The following is an 18,137-nucleotide window of genomic DNA, read 5'->3' on the forward strand; positions in this document are numbered from 1 at the left end:
GTCAGTCAGTCAGTTCAGTCGCTCAGTCGTGTCCGACTCTTTGCGACCCCATGAATCACAGCACGCCAGGCCTCCCTGTCCATCACCAACTCCCGGAGTTCACTCAAGCTCATGTCCACCGAGTCGGTGATGCCATCCAGCCATCTCATTCTCTGTCGTCCCCATCTCCTCCCACCCCCAATCCCTCCCAGCATCAGACTATTTTCCAGTGAGTCAACTCGTCGCATGAGGTGGCCAAAGTATTGCAGTTTCAGCTTTAGCATCAGTCCTTCCAATGAACACCCAGGATTGATCTCCTTTAGAATGGACTGGTTGGATCTCCTTGCAGTAGGGACCCATAAATAAATGGTAGTGAATTTTATGATTACTAGTTCATAATCTCAATTCCAGTTCATTCGGTATCAGATTCCCCCACCATGTCTAAATTTGTATAAAATGGGCTTTTCATGTATATTTATCTCTAAACTCAGTTTCCAGAGAAATCATGAAAACTGAGTTGCAAAGAAACTCAGGAGTCATAGAACCCAACGTGGATGTACTCCTAAAGGATAAATTAATATCCTTTCCTAAAACATCTTCCTGGCATGCAAGCTCTCTCTGTGCACCAAAATCAGCCCTAATTTATATGATCAAAAACACAAGATTCTGGGGAGGGAGGGTCATGGAAACACTCTGAAGAAAGCCAAGTTAGATTCACCAATACATGGCTTCTCTGTGGAAGGTAAAAGACATCCATTAATTTGGTAAAGGCTATCACTGTTTTAAAAATCTATTAAATACAGTGATTGGCACAATAGAAGGGGTTATAAATAAGCAAATCATGCAATTATTACTGTTTGAATTTTGGCAAGATAATAAAAAGAGGAGTGGTATAATCAGGAAATAATAGAAAAGATCTGTAAGGCACCCCTGCAATTAGTGATAAACAGAACTTGGCTCCAAGTTGGAGCCCCAATATGTCTCTCATTAAAGAGCCCTGGGACCTGTTCCTGGGGCAGACCTCTGCTAGCTTGGGGAGAAGTGAGGTAACCAGAATGTCAGTGCACACTCCCCCGTATTCAGATAATCTTTTACTACAGTATTATAACCACCTGGGCTGAAATGACTACCTTATGCTGAGTGAAGACCAATCCACAGTCTTCCGAAACTCTAATTGAGATGTTTCCTGTTCTCAGCTTTTTGACTCTTTCCTTTGTAATACCATAAACACACACACACACATACACACACAGAGAGGCATTGTACAATGGGCCCCTTCACTCATGTTTCCTTCCCCCTTTCACCTTCTTTTATTAATGGTACCTCTTAAAGAGATAAATGCTCCCACACAAGTGATACCACTTAAACAGATAAATAGTCCACACTGGAGAGACACACAGAGCATGAGAGAAAATCCTGTCTTATTAGACTAGAAACAGACACACTATATTAATGCAAAAAAATCAGCATATGGTTCTAATAGGCTTTCTTAAAATGATTTATCAGCTGTGATTAAGCCCTCAACCAGCATGTCTATCTTCATAAATAAAGCAGAAATGTACCTTGCTCTCAAATGTATCTGCAGTATCTTATTACCTAGCCCTGCACAGCGCACTCCACTTACAACACGGCTCTGGGGAGCCAAGAATTTGTGTGCAATCACACAGTGTGTGCTCTAAAGAGACTGCCAAGATTTAGGACTCTTATCTCTGAGATAGTCTTACTAAAAATCCATTACAATGAAGGTTTATCCCCTCTCTCAGTGCCATGGAGCTCGGCATGGCTGAAATATGAACAGGTAATTAAAAGGATATGCCTGATTTTACAGTGAGCCCAGTGACACAGAATCACCAAACAGCTGTTGGGAAAGGCATTTGGCACAGGGAGCAGGTTACCTCTATTGGGGTGGGGGGTTGGGGGGAACGTAGGAAATGAAGACCACTTGAAGAATCAGAATTGGTCTCTTAATTCTTTTCTATGGAATGGAAAGACAAATGCAAATATTAGCTATCTTGGTCTAGACCTTATTCTCTGGCTGCCTAATATGTCAGATGGTCTCAGGGTCACCCGTGAAAAGGGCTTCACAAACATCCCCCACCCCCAGCAGGGGATGAGGAAGTCAGGGCTAGGACTTCCGAATGAAGGAGAAGGAATTGGGTGAGAGTTGTGAGCAGAGTAAGCCATCAACAAATGTTTGAGAACTATAGAGAATCAACCATTCCATATGCACAGGGCATGGTTCTATTGGAGTGGAATTTACTCTTTAATTAAAAGCCAGTAACTCCAGAGGACGAATAAATCCCACAAAGAGTCCAAGTAAAGTATTTGACTGGCAAACTTCCTTTCAAGCCATGCCTAACATACACACAAAGCCCCCGTCATATTCTCTCCCTTCTAACACCCACCTGTAGGCTCAGATCAGAGACATATAGGATGTTCCCTATTCTGGAAGCATTTCTCGGGCTTCTCTCTACACTTTCAGTTTGACCAAGATAGAAATGTATGATCTCCGTGTTCTTTGACAGCCACAAAGCACTCTTGATTCAGGCATGTTTGTTGTAGCATCATCAGATTCTGCCAAAAGGCAGTAGACATTAGCAGGGGCAACACCTAAAATCTCACAAGAGAAACTAGCGCTTGGATTCTTCAACCAATGTTATTAACAGATTTTTCTCTGTAAAATGCACCCGGGTAGCTGTAGTCTGTGAATGTTAGACTCAATTAGGAGAACGGCACTAATGAGGTCAAAGCAGCTCCTCTCTCCTGCACCCCTGGCCCTGGCCAGCTGTCTGGCAATATGTGCTTCTGGTCACAAGGGGGTCCATAGGAGGGTGTGTGTGTGTGTGCGTGCATGCATGTGTGTGTGTGTTTGTATCTGTGCACATCCATCACTGTTAATGGGAAATCACCCCTAAGTTCACACCCCATTGAGGGACAGATCAGGCATGTTACCTTCAAATTCAGAGGGCAGCAGGCAGCTGTACTTGGGACATCAAAAGTCTCTTTTATCTGGTGTTGAACTGGACACAGGGAGCAATCCAAGGTAGTAGTCAGAAAAGCAAGCGCTTATTCACAGAGCCTGATGGCCCACTTTGCCTAAGACATGTACTTGTGAATGTGTGCATTACTACGATACAAATAAAAGCGTCTAGCAGAAATCTGAAACAAGGAGTTACCCTCCTCCTCCCGCCGTGCAGGGTCGAGACGCTCTTTGAGGCTGTGACGTCACTACTGCTGAACTGACTCTGTGAAAGCACACTTGGATTTCTGGCCCAGAACCCCTTTCAGGACACTTCCTTCTTTCAGGCAACAGCAGAAAAAAGCACAAGGTGAGATGCCATCATAGTATGTAAATCTAACACCATCTACTTAAGAATTAGCTTTATTTTCTATGCTCCAGATCTCAATATATTTGAACTACGTATGTTTATAACTCCAAGGTAGCTAAAAAGTCCAGTTTACTGGTGAGAAAATAAAGTCACACATGACTTTTAGTGAGTGATGGGACAGAGTCTGGATTTCTTACTCTCATCCTAAATTTAGACAACACTCCACCTTACTTCTCCACAATCCACACCAGGGCTGTTGCAGTGAGCGCAGGAGGAGCCGGCAAGCCATTTTCGGGGGGAGAAGCCACATGAGATAGTACTACACTACAGAGATAGTACGGTGCAAGTCACATTTTGGCACAGCACACCACAAGAGAGGCTGCCAGGATTTTGGACTGTCTTGTCCCCTTTCAGTCACTTGGGGACCAATCAAACAGGGCTGGAAGGGTGGGGTTCATAGGCACTCTGCATCAGAGAGCACAGCAGATACCAGGCTTGCCCTGAAAAGTACAGGAATGCCTGAACCAACTGTGCCAACAAATCCAGCAATTGCTCACATTCGTAAATCCTCTGGGAAAGTTCCTAAGCTCTGTGCATAACAAGAAATTCCAAGAGAAGCCAGGAAGGGGATGACTTCTTTGAGAGCAGCTATGATTCAAAATGCCGGGCACTGCATCATCTGTAGTCAATCACCTGGACAAGCGCACAAAAAACATGACTGCTTTTCTTCTTTGGGGACTGGACTGTCTGCAGAGCCCAAATAAGTCCCCACCCAAACATAAAGCCACAGGGAACAGAGGCACCTGGCACCAGCTCTGGCAGGAGCGGTCAGCACTGTGATCAGCTTTCAAAGTTTTCATGTAACAGATGGTGTGCTCTGCCCGTGACTCAGATCTCAGGGATGCTTGGGCTGCAGCCACATGGAACCCAAATGCAGGGTTCACCCCACTTCACGAAGAAGACTGGGGAAGCATCCACCAAGCCAGACAATGAAGGGAGAGCTTGCAGGTGGGAAGAGCCATCCTTCTAACACCAAAGCTGTCCAATAAAACAGCTCACATTCGCCTTCAGGTCAAAAGGCAAAACATCATCTGTGTACACAAGAGTCTGATTCTGCCAATGCTAGTGAGTTTTATTAGAAAATGTGTCCTTAGAGGAGACACTGAATGTAAAGACCTTTCAGCATTTCATTTCACTCTAGAGACAAATGAGAAACTGGCCCCATCAGATAGAAGAGCCCCAAGTTCACCTGGGCTAAAAATAGGCTTTCATATCCCAGAAAACAGAGAACAAAGGGAAGCCCAGCGGTGTTCTGGGGAAGACTGCAGTTGATATTCCTGGGATGCGAGGATCATCCTAGTCCTAAAGTAAAGCACCAGCAGATGACACTGTGCCTGGGTACCCAGGGAATGTTCTGACCCCGCTCCAATCCAAATAGTTTATGAGCCCCTCTGGGTCAGCGGGACAGCCAGCTCCTCAAAGTGTAGGAAGGTGTTTCCAGGGGAGAAAAATCCACCATTTCATAAACCCCTAGGCTTTTGGGTTTCGGTGGTAGTTGGTTTGCTGCTGCTGCTAGGTCACTTCAGTTGTGTCCGACTCTGTGCGACCCCATAGACGGCAGCCCACCAGGCTCCCCCGTCCCTGGGATTCTCCAGGCAAGAACACTGGAGTGGGTTGCCATTTCCTTCTCCAATGCATGAAAGTGAAAAGTGAAAGTGAAGTTGCTCAGTCGTGTCCGACTCTTTGCAACCCCATGGACTGCAGCCTACCAGGCTCCTCCGCCCATGGGATTTTCCAGGCAAGAGAACTAGAGTGGGGTGCCATCGCCTTCTCCGGGTAGTTGGTTTAAACAAGGAAAATGTCCCTCCAGGGTTCTGGCGCTAAAATCAGTCAATACCCCAGGTTTGAGCTGACAGTCAATGTGCTGGAAATATGGACAGGAAGAATGTATGGAATCTCAGTTCCTGGCCTCAGCCTTATCAGTATGGAAATAACTTAACAGCACACAAATGCTAAAGCGGGGTTCCCAGAGTAAATCACTCCCATACCTGCTCCTAACCACACTTAATGTTCACCTGGATTTATGAGATGATGGAAGCAGAGACTCTCACAACTATTATATTCTTTTCCTTTTCTCTTTCACAGGGTCAATTTTTTTCTCATGTCTCTGTGAGGGGCCCAGGTAAGTGATTCTTAGCTGCAGACGCTCAGTGCCAACTAACATGTGGTCCAATTTTCTAAATATGAGTGCTGTTTTTTTGCCCAGAACGGAAGCTTCATCTTTTAGTCATTTTGTTTTAATCCAGCCCAGAAAACAGATCTGTTTCCCTGCCTGCTTTCAGAAGCATGAATGCAGGGCCTCATGGAGGACAAGACTCACTCCCTCAGCAGATGCGAAGCCTCCTGTCTCCAGGTACACACGAGCCAACCTGTCTGGTGGGTTTCGAGTTCGGAATTACTCATAGCTACAAATAGATTCTTTCAGAGGAGAATGTCCATTCGCCATTGTTATTCCACTTGGGTTAGTATTTTGAAATCCAAGCTTGGCTTTACTACCTTCTAGACAGGTAAATGGGGGAAGGCAATGGCAAGCCACTCCAGTACTATTGCCTAGAAAATCCCATGGATGGAGGAGCCTGGTAGGCTGCAGTTCATGGGGTCGCTAAGGGTCGGACACGACTGAGCAACTTCACTTTCACTTTTCACTTTCATGCATTGGAGAAGGAAATGGCAACCCACTCCAGTGTTCTTGCCTGGAGAATCCCAGGGATGGGATGGGGGAGCCTGGTGGGCTTCCGTCTATGGGGTCACACAGAGTCGGACACGACTGAAGTGACTTAGCAGCAGCAGCAGCAGACAGGTAAATAGTGACTATAACCAGCTGAGATCCCAACCAAACCCCAAATGGGAAAACTACCCCATGAGAAAGTCTCCAGCGGGGAAAAGCTGCCCTTTTCTCGACTCTTAGAGCTGAGATTCATAATTATTTTAGTGAGTAGCCTCCCAGACAAATAATTCAATCGGGCTAATTTTCAGCTACAGTCAGGCATCCTGATGGGAAGGCAGGCCAAACAAGCCATCTGCACAACCCGAGTCTGGCTTGCCGGGGGAGCATCAGGGCTCCATTGTGTTTGGGGCCATCTTCAGCTTCTTTTCTTAGTCATTTTTTAAGTGCCTCTTCCCATCCCGCCCTATCCCTGCTTTTGTGTGTGTGTGTGTGTGTGCGTGTGCGTGTGGTATATATGCTCGATCGCTCAGTTATGTCCAATTCTTTGAGGCCTCCTCTCCCAGGGGATTTTCCAGGCAAGAATACTGGAGTGGCTTGCCATTTCCTACTCCAGGGGATCTTCCTGACCTAGGGACCAAACGCACATCTCTTGCTTCTGCATTGGCAGGAAGATTCGTTACCACTACTGCCACCTGGGAAGCCCCATCTCTGCTTAGGAACTTTTAGATGCATTCCATGCACAGAGTCTCCTAGAATCAAAACTGTGTTTAACAGGTCCCAACACACTCCCTTTTATACTGATGACATCCTACACCAACCCCTCTACCTATTAACAAAGACAATACCTGGAGGAACTTTCAACTTAACCACAAGTAAGAGGCAAACACTTTCAACAGTGATTTTTTTTAACAGATAAACATTTGTTTTCACTTGTTAAAAAATACATCTAATTTTGTGATAATACTTAAATCCAGGTATCTCTTTAAAGTTGGGTTACAAGTCAAAACATCTTAGAATGCTCAGGGGTAACTCAGTAGGAAGTAACAATGGGCTAGACTTGAGGTGATAGAAATGGAAAATAAAGAGAAGACATGAGGACTCTGGCCTAAGGAATTTGATGGGACCCAGTGAGGGGGGCAAAGGACAGAGGGTAGATAAAGCTGCCCCCTAAGGTGGATGAGGGCTTCCCAGGTGGCACTAGTGGTAAAGAATCCGCCTGCCAATGCAGGGGTCATAAGAGACACAGGTTTGATCCCTGGGTCGGAAAGATTCCCTGGAGGAGGGCATGGCAACCCGCTCCAGTATTCTTGCCTGGAGAATCCCTTGGACAGAGGAGCCTGGCAGGCTGTAGTCCATAGGGTTGCGCAGAGTCAGACACAACTGAAGTGACTTAGCATGCACGCACAAGGTGGATGAACTGTGCCTCTGACAGACCCAGACAGAGGGTGGGGCTCCGTGTGGCAGTGAGTTTGTACAGGAAAGCTTTGAGCACAGTACTGGGCATAATGAGTTATAAACACCAGGGGCATATCCAAATGAGATTGCTAGTAATGGCTGGAGAGTAGAGATGGTGAGGACCAGATGCACAGATAAAGGAACTGTTGGGTAAGGTTGATGGTTGGGTTATGAGAACGTATGAGTTTTCTGAAGAGAAGGTGTAAACAAAAACCATCTGGAAGTGGATACAGCAAAACACAAGGAAGCAGAGAGAAGACAGAGAAGGTAGGAGAAAAGCCAGAATCCATCATCCCTACTGCTAGTCCCCTTAATGAGCACCTATCAACTCTTCTTGTCTCTAACAAGTTTATTCTTCTGTATTTAACATGGGGAACATAGCACTGCCATAACCACCTATAATCATTCCCTGTTAACAAAAGAGACCAAAATCAAAGTTATCATTAACAACATGTTCAAAATGTCAGATGTGTCAGATATGCTTCAAAGGTATAGAGATACTTGATTATTACCATACCTAGTCACAACTGAACAGGAAATCCTGGTGTGAGAAAATACTGCTGTATTCCTCAACATTTCCAACACAAATAGAGGTTCCCAAAATCAATGCCAAGTTTCCTCTAGCAATCTTCATGCTGTATCTTATAATCCACTCTTCCAAATCTCTTCTATTCCTCACCTTCAAATGACAACATCAGCACCTCTTAGGAGAATACTCATTTCTGCATGGAATGAATGCAAACTTTTCTAATCAAACTTAAGCCTCTGAAAACCTCGTTTGGTTCTCGGAAAGACTTGGGCAGATACCTCAGTCTTTCTAGAACAAACATCATGTGATAGCAAATATAAATAAGACCCATGACAAAAAAGAAAATGAGCTCAAGGACAATAAAATCTGCCATTCACAAGCTAAGAGACATTTATTTGCCATTATAAATACCACCATTCCCTAATAATTTGGCTCCTAACACTGGCTAAAGGCAGGGCCATGAATGGCCAGATGATTTAGCATTAGAAAGTAAACCCTCATGCTCAAGAGATGTTTTGTCTATAATGTGAAGGTTATGTTGTGAAGACTCATCCATTAAGGTCCAAGTTAGACAAATACACAAACTGTCTAAGGGAGGAGATGAGCAAACCCCAAGTACCCATCTGGGTCAGTTCTCCTCCAAGCCATGGGCCTTCCTCATCATTCATGTAAAAGGGATTTGATTTTATGTGCTCACTCTTTGCAAGGCAAAGATGATGGATTTTGCAACTCTGAGCATATCATGACTTTCTACAAAAAAAAAAAAACTCACAAGACAAACAAATGAATAAACAATTCTATGAGTTGTTTTTCATTTCCACTCCATTTTAAATTGAGGCTGAGATCACCTCATGATTCATTGACATATGTGGAAGTGGATACCAACTCTTAATAATCTCTGTTGAGATTGTGCTCATTAATCCTAAATCCCAGGGAACCAAAACTCATGAACTAGCTTCCAGTTCATCCACTAGTTTAGTCATTCCCCTGAGTGGGATACAAAGACCAAGCCAACTTCTCTTCCAGCATCAAATTCCATCTAAGCTGAGGGCAAAATTTAAGGAGAAAGCAGAAAGTGCTCACATGACTAGTGTGCTGAAACGGAGGGGGAGGACAAGAGAATCCTTAAGATACAAGGGTTAGATTTTCCAGTTATTGGGATGGGGGGAAGAAATAGGCCATCATCTCTCATGATGTTCCCAGTGGGTATTTCCTTTCAGTCATGCTGATTTTTTTTTAAAGGCATGAAAAGATGAAATACAATATCATCTACTAGAATTTAGAGAACATGGTGGCATTTTCAAAACTAGGATAAAACCAAGTTTAGATTTCAGAATTTTATTTTTCTCCAGACATGTAAGACAGGGGCTGGGGAGAAAAGGCGGGGAGAGAGGCTGTATTACACAAATATAGAAACAACATGTTAACATAACTGGAAATATACAGCTGTTGCAAGTCTGCTCAACTTGCTATCTCGTATTTTTCACCCAGTGCCACCCACACATTGCCACTCACACCTTCCCCAGAGAGCAACCGTGCCCACTAGTAGCTAATACAGCAAGACTGTAACGAAGGCGGAGCACCTCCCTCTCTGCGCCCTCTCTCCCCAAGTAACTGGTGGTGTCGGGTAACATGATTTCCAGGTACAGAATTTAATCAGATTGAGCAGCTGACTTTTCTGAGCTGAGGCTGACCTGGCCATGCCCTGTTCCATGACTCCTGTTGAGCTGGGATCCAAGATCTTAAGATTGTAACTTGTCCCCTGTTCCCATGTGTTAAACAGTCAACACCCTCTGGGAATAGACTGCACTTTTCATCATTTGGGTAGGAATTCTAGAGGATGGAAATGTCCTAATTTGCTATTGCTGCATCAGCATAATGAGTCAGATTTAGGTCCTAAGGGAGAATAACAACACTTAGCACTTATATACCGTGCTTTTCATCTTCAGGGTCCTTCACTATGTTAGGCTGTAATGTTATATTTCTCTCAGCAAGATAAAGGAGTTCATTTCTAGTACTCTCAACTCCTCTTCCTTTCTTACACACACACACACACACACACACACACACACACTCACACACAACTGTTATCACATGATGAAGCTATCCCTCTCCTCCTTGATAGGCACTGTTGGATCTCTTTTGTAAAAAAGAAATCAAATGTGAAAGGTCAATTCATCATTTAAAAAAAAATCTTTTGTTTTTTCCACTAATGTGGAACATGAGATCAACATGCAGATTGTCAGTTACTGGTGTTTATTCAGTATTACTGCCTGGGTTCCCATACTTGACTCTTTATGTCTCATAGTCTTCTGTGTCATCTCTGACCACTGAGGAGAGTTGAAGACTCTGTTTTTGAGGATTCTGGAGGACTCTGCCAAGTTCCATACTCAGACCTCTTCTCTACCTCATCTCCATTCACTCCTAGCCCAGGTCATTCCATTGAGTCTCAGGCGTTTAAACACCACCTCCCAGGTGGCTCAGTGGTAAAGAATCTGCCTGCCAGTGCAGAAGACATGGGTTTGATCCCTGAGCTGGGAAGATTCCCTAGGTCAGGAAGATCCCCTGGAGAAGGAAAAGGCAACCCATTCCAGTATTCTTGTCTGGGAAATTTCATGGATAGAGGAGCCTGGCAAGCTACAGTCCATGGGGTTGCAAAGTAGCTGAACACGAATTAGTGACTAAACAACAATAACAACAAGCCAATGACCCACCAACTTACATCTTTAGACAGGTCCTGTATTACATATCTATATATTCATCTGCCCAGTAGATATTTCCACTTAACAAGTTTGCAAACAGTCTCCTCAATTTGCCCTTCAAACTTGTTTCTCCCACAGGCAACTCCATCCTTTCAGTTGCTGAGGTCAAAAACCTGGTTTTATTCTGAATTCCATCTATTACTTCCCAGACCTAATCCATCACTGATTCCTGTTGGCTCTATCTTCAAATTAATCCAGAATCTAACCTCCCCTTCCATCTGCACTTTGGATCAACCTGCCATCATCTTTAACCTAGATTCTTTGAATACCCTCCTAACTGTTCTCACTTTGCTATTTCCTTCTAACAGTTTACTTTCAACTTGGCAGCCTAGTAAATTTTCTCACACAGTAAGTCCCCTATATACAAACCTTCAAGTTGTGAAATTTCAAAGATTCGAACATGTATTTGCATGTCCAATCATGTAGGTTAGTTCACATGTCTGGGATAATACTGTCACATGTGTGCATCCTCTACATGTGGTTGTGCTTTTGTGTACTTTACTGTAGAGTACTGTATAGATTTCAGTACTGCAGCATCTTTATTTCAAGCCCAGTATGTCCACAAAAATGTATAAAAGCAGTGGTGACATAGCTGGCACTGCTAAGAAGTACCAGCTGTTGTACTGTATTACTGAACTTTTCAAGGTACTGCACTGTAAGATTTAAAATATTTTCTTTATTTGGGGGGTTTGTTTTTTATGTATTATTGTGTGAAACCTATTACAGTACAGTACTTTATAAGTGATTGTGTTCGTTGGGTATCTAGGCTAACTTTATTGGACTTAGAAACAAATTTTACTTACGCTGTCTAGGAATGGAACTCGTTCGTATATAGGAGATGTGCTATATGTAAGTCAGATGCTATGATACCTCTCCTTACAGTTGTCCTGTGGTTCTCTATCTCACTCAGACTAAAGCCTACTCAGCCTTCTTGGATATGACACTGCATGCCCACTCTGCCCATCACTGCACACCCTGCTCTTTGCTGTTCCTCCAGCAAAGAGCACCCCCCAGCCTCAGGACATTGCACTTATTGCTCTGTCTACTCTCCTCCCCAGTACACACCTGGTCCAGACTTCTTCCTCCTTCAGGTCACAGTTGCATGTCCGCTCACCAGTGATGCCCTCTAGATCACTCCCAACACTCCCTGTGCCCCTTCCCTGAAATATTTTTCTCTACAGCACTTATCACCTTTGGACATGCTATATATTCTATTGTTTTCACTTGTTTACTGTTTATCTTGCCCATGAGACGTAAGTAACCTGAAGTCAAGGATTTTTTGTTTTCTGTTTTAAAATCAGCTTTAGTCCATAGAATATTCACCAGTGCCCCGAACAGTGCCTAGCACATGATGGACTCTCAAACATATTTATTGCATGAATAAATGATGAACAAAAGTTTCTCATCTGTTTCAGGACATGCACTAGCCTGACAAGGCAAGTTGAGATCCGTGATACTGCTAGTGAGGAATGCTTTTTCAAGAGAAAAAAATATATCTCTAATTAAAGAGTTTTGAAGCTATGGGTTTGTGCTAAGGTGGAAGGATGAGGCAATTATGGATGCGTCATCTGCTATATAATACATGCTGTGGATACAGACACTGGGGCTTTTTCCATTGGTCATTACCTGCCTCTAGCCTGTCCTCACTCTATACACATATTGGGATGCTTTTGGAAATGTATCAGAATTAAAGATAGTCTGTCGAATAGAATTTTTCCCGACAGACAGCCACACGGGCTAAACAATGATCAACTCCCTATTTGCTCTTTGATAGAATTTTCTAGACCAAACTTCAGCTAGAATTTTAAAGGTGGAGGAAAGGACCAGCTCAGTCTTTCTAACATTTCTGTATAAAGTAGTTAGCAATTTCAAGCAAAAATCTTTTTAAACCAAAATTTCCATATAAACAAATCCATCTCCCATTTTACAAAATAAAACTTGCTGAGGGAACTAATGGGCTTCCCAAGTGGCACTAGTGGTAAAGAACCCACCTGCCAATGGGTTTGATCCCTGGGTTGGGAGGATCCCCTGGAAGAGAGCATGGCAACCCACTCCATTCTTGCCTGGGGAATCCCATGGACAGAGGAGCCTGGCAGCCTATGGTCCATAGGATCACAAAGACTCAGACATGACTGAAGTGATTTAGCATAAGGGAACTAATGCAAATCTTCTATTAACAGTTTCAGAGGAAAATAAATTAGAAGAGAGTTGGAATGTAGAATTAAAAAGGAATTGTTATCTGAATGTGCAGCCAAAGGGACAAAGGAGGAGACAGAACTTAATAATGATAGGGTATGCCCTGAAAAAAGAACTTGTATTCCAGGACTTCCCGGGGGTTCATTGTTTAAGACTCCATGCTTCCAATACTGGGGGCACAGATTCACTCCCTGGTCAGGGAACTAAGATCCCACATGCCTCCCAACCAAAATAGTTTTTTTAAAAAAGAACTCGTATTCCTACTATTCAAGCAGGGAACAAATAAATGAAGTAGGAGATGGTGGTGACAGTGTGCCAAGGACGTTGGAAGCTGGAGAAATGTGGTTGAAGGGATGAGTATAAATATGTTGGCAGATGAGAGAGCATCTCCTACTCCTCATTTCCCCACCATGTGGCTTCCAAGGAAATCACCAACACACCAACATACACAAGAAGTCACCAACACAGCTCATTTGGCCGTTGGATGAGTCACCCTGCCTTAGGCCTCAAGAAAGTGCCTACTTGTGTAAACATGGCCACTGAGGCTGGATTTGGCCCACTGATTTGATCAAGGCAGTGGAAGAGGAAACTTGAACAGTCTGAATGCTGTCCAACTTCCAGTGCGTGTAAGCGAAGTTGGGGTGTGAGACATTGGTCTCCTGAGGGGCCCACCCCAAAACCATGGGGGAAGCTGGCTACAGGATCCCCCACCCACATACCCTTTTCAAAGTCATCACATGACTAATGTTGCTAACATTAGACACTAGCATTTGAAAGAGAAGAAAAACATATTTCAATGGCAACAGTCCTCCTCAACTTTGCTTGCCTGAGTATTTTAATACTTTTTGGTACTCAACCCACAGAGAATCAAAAGCAACTCACACGCACAAAGAAAATGGAGATCATGAAAATATCATTCTACATTAAAAATTGGGACCAGAGGAAATATAAACTGGAACTGAAAGTCTAGTCTGTGGGGAAGTAAAATGATCATTACTGTGTTCTAAAAAGTTCTCAAAGTTAAACAGTCAGTTTGGCTTTGTGTTAATCAAGCAGTCAGAGCAAAAAGAGAAACAGAACTGGTTACAGAATTCTCATGTCCACAAGGAGAAAATATTTCAGTTCCTCAGGGGAAGCAAACCATTTCCTGGAATTCAGATCTGTAAGAATTTCCTCCCCTGGGGCTTCATATAGGAGATGGTGAGTACTATGCAAAGAAGATCTAAAACCACAACCTGATCATGGGCTTCTAAAGCTGCTGTTCTTGGTAAATATCTTCAGGAAAATCAAGGGCCTACACTTTGACTAAAACCCTCCTGTCAGAAATGAAGAAAATATGGACCAAGTATATACCTTACTTATAGTTTGGAAGAAGCCAATCTTAACTATCTCAAGGAATGAATGAACTTAATCTCTCAGTTGTCTACATATGTCATGTCCATCAGGAGAGCTAAATTTATTACTCAACCAGAGTAAACTTACTAGACTTTTGGGTTCCTCTCTTCCTTGCTATTTTTATGGTTTTTAAAAATCTATTTCTATTGCAATGAAATATAGAATGCATGCCTTCTATTTTTATTTAGTTAAAAATTTTAAGTACTCAGAACAGCATCTGGCAAATAAGTGCTAAAGAAGTGTTTGTTTTAAAAAAAGAAAAAAAAAAGGCCCTTCAATGGGTTGGGGCTGGGGAGGTAGGAGATGATCAAGTATGAATAACTAATTATAAATAAAATGAGTTAGTTGCGTGAGATTTTATATCCCTCTTGTAACCTATTTTCAGGATTTTTCCTAAAGCAGTACAGACTGAATACAGACCCTCGGCTATTGTGATGTGAGAATGTGACACGAAAAATCTGGTGGAGAGGGATTATTATAATTTCACATAGAGGGAGATTCAAAGGTTTTGAAACACTTAGAGAAATATCAGAGCCTTTTAAAATTTCTTTTCCGGATGGAACAGCTGGAAATTCAGAATCCATTACAATGTAGCTGGTACCTCCTTTCAACCAGCTTTCACAGTTTAAGTCTCTGGTCATGGGATATGTCTAATTTGTTGTTTAGTACACTGTGGGCATTCAATAATGGTCTATAAAAACAAACTAAAAAATACTAAAAAGCTTCATTATCTTATTTACTTCTGCCTCCATTTCTTTTCCTTAATCTGATACAGTGATTTTTAAATGCCAGCACAAAATTACAATAAAAAAAAGTATATTCTGGAGGGATTCATAAGGTAGATTTTCCACATTTGTAAGAACAAATAATGCACACTTATAGTGAATCTATTTATTTCAACAACAACAAATACACAATAATATGACCAAGAAGGAACTGTGAAATGTGGTAGAGAGACACAAGAAGATGACAGAAATCAGACAGTTAATAGCCTGGGTCAAGATCAGATGAAATCCTCTCTCCTACTGCTATGATCCTTCACTGGTCGTCTTACCCTCTGGTCCTTGTCTTCTGCACTTACCACCCATGGAAATGTCGCTATTATTTAGCAAAGTAAAACAACTAGTTTTGAATGGAAAATTCCATGAGTTTATCTGACTCAAGTCAAGAATAATTATGATGCGTGCTGATGTATGACAGAGACCACCACAACACTGTAAAGCAATTATCCTCCAATTAAAAAAAAAAAGAATCAGGATAATATTTTGGCTTGAATTCCATATTTCATATAATCTGCTTTTCCCATGATTTTTCTACCACAACCAGAGATTCATCCATTACAAAAAAAAAAACCATAAAGCACTTGCAAATGGATAAAATGCTGTTTTAGAGCCACATCAGCACAACACACAATGCCACCTAGTTTCAACACAGACATGTCTAGCAGGTGCTAGAGGAAACACTTGTCCAGGCATCTATCCAAGGGAACCTACCCGCTTGCTGCTCTCTTCCTCCTGAGCCTTCCTGAACTCATGCTCTAGGGAGCAGTCCAACTCATTGAAGAGCCCCACCTCCTCGCAGTTCTTCAGGAATCTCGTTGGGGTTGGAGTTTGATCTGAAAACAAAGACCAAGTGATTAGACAGGGGATCTTTTCCTCAAAAGCCAATGACAAGCAAGACCTAAATTCACTAGTCTCCTCCACTAGCCTTAATGACGATGCTGAGCGGCCATCCATAACTTTCCAGCCCTTTACATAAAATTAGAATATGGGATAAAATAAAACCACAAAGCCCAGAGAAAGAATATGATGTGTAGAAGCCTGCAGCTCATAAGGGGTTCCCTCTGGAAAACTTCAGGTGAGGAGATGCCACTGTTGACTTTCTGGGGTTCATATCATTTGAATACATGTTGCAATGTGTAGAATTTTTTAATTGGAAAAAACAATTTTGCTAAAATAAGGCCAAAAAAAGTCTAGAGTCAGTGTTAAGCCTGACTTTAGGGATCTGGGAAAATAAAATATTTAATAAATGTTTCTATTAAACAAAAAGAGGAAAGCACACATTTGATTCCTTTTTCTTAATGGAGAATAAAGATTTAGCAATTCTCTGTCTCATTTTGAGAGTCACAGAAGGATGATGAATGGTTCCAAGACAAACACATTTAGCTTCCATCCCTCAAAAATATAATTATTAATTTTATTTTCCTCTGCTATAGCCAAAAGAATGTTCAGAGAAGACATTTTTAAAGGAATAGAATTTCTTTCATATTCTTGATGGTCTGGAGAGTTTACTATTTCAAAAACTGGAGGATCAGAAGCCACTATTTGTGTCTTAATATTATGTACACATTCTCTAGACTCTGGGTCTCAGAAGATCCTACAGGTAAGCAGGGTAGAATCACACTTTTGTAATTATTAAAGATAGTTATATTCCTAGTAAAAGTATACTTGCATGAACAAGAATAAAACTGTGTTAACTACACTTCTCTCAGTAACAGAAGATTAAAAAAACAGAGAGGACCACTTCCCAGTGGGAAGTCTGGCCACGTCAATTGTTTTGCAAGTGAAGAAAACTGAAGCTCTGAGTGATTAAGGGTCTTATTCAAGATCATCTGGGTAGATGTAGCAACCCTGGTATTATAACCAAGGGCTTGGTGCTATTTCCATTATGTACATGCATTATTCCCATCTGAGTCTATGACAGACACTGCTAGATGGATTACAACACTGTCCAACGATCTACATTCAGCCTCAAATCTCTTTCTGGACAGTCCTCTAAGTCATCGACAAAAGTCAACTGCAGAAGGTCCCCAAGTTGCAATGAAATTGCAGTTTCGGCATTCTCTTTATATATTCCTATATGACCAGAAACTAGAATCCTATTTCATTTTCTAAATCATAAAGAGAGTAGTTAATTTTAGTAAACTATCTATTGAAAGTCAAAGGATAATCTTAATATCTATACAGCAGAAAAAGACTTGATATTTCCATTTAATGAGCTTTTCCAAGGCAATGTCTCCTGATACACTATGGGCATGGGGCTTTCCTACCTTTAAGGACCCAAATGGTTGGCTTGGATTCAAATGCAACAAAATATCTACCTGCATTCTTCCCCATTCTTAGTCTCAGTCAGTTCAGTTCAGTTCAGTCACTCAGTCGTGTCCGACTCTTTGCGACCCCATGAATCATAGCACTCCAGGCCTCCCTGTCCATCACCAACTCCCGGAGTTCACTCAAACTCATGTCCATCGAGTCGGTGATGCCATCCAGCCATCTCATTCTCTGTTGTCCCCTTCTCCTCCTGCCCCCAATCCCTCCCAGCATCAGAGTCTTCTCTAGTGAGTCAACTCTTCATATGAGGTGGCCAAAGTATTGGAGTTTAGTCTCCAAGATATTGAGCTCCCTTTGTAGTACATGGAGAGCTGGTAGGAGAGCCAGATGATTATAAATTGGACAGTACAGATAAAAGATATGCAAAGGATTGGGTTTTGCTAAAAATGGTTTTATATATTCCTACATGGGCTTCCCTAGTGGAGCTAGTAACAAAGAATCTTCCTGCCAATGCAGGAGACATAAGAGATGCGGGTTTGATTCCTGGGTTGGGAAGATCCCCTGGAGGAGGGCTTGGCAATCCACTCCAATATTGTTGTCTGGAGAATCCCAGGGACAGAGGAGCCTGGCAGGCTACAGTCCATAGGGTCACAAAGAGCAACTTAGCAACAACTGAAGCAACTTAGCACGCATGCACACATATGCCTACATATC

The 18,137-nt window shown here is 42.5% G+C and overlaps 1 protein-coding gene across 4 annotated transcripts in view; it reads right to left on the reverse strand.

The window, feature by feature from the left end:
• The window catches only part of CREB5 (cAMP responsive element binding protein 5), a 456,686-nt gene that overhangs the window by 341,072 nt on the left and 97,477 nt on the right, over positions 1-18,137 (reverse strand). For all 4 annotated transcript variants that reach the window (XM_055420962.2, XM_055420959.2, XM_055420958.2 and 1 more), the window contains one exon: positions 15,867-15,988. In XM_055420962.2, coding sequence (XP_055276937.1) covers positions 15,867-15,988 — 122 coding nt within the window. The remainder of the gene's footprint in view (positions 1-15,866; positions 15,989-18,137) is intronic.

The sequence above is a fragment of the Moschus berezovskii genome, chromosome 3, assembly GCF_049115385.1.
Source record: "Moschus berezovskii isolate FMDL1 chromosome 3, NW_MosBer_1.0, whole genome shotgun sequence".
NCBI lineage: Eukaryota > Metazoa > Chordata > Mammalia > Artiodactyla > Moschidae > Moschus > Moschus berezovskii.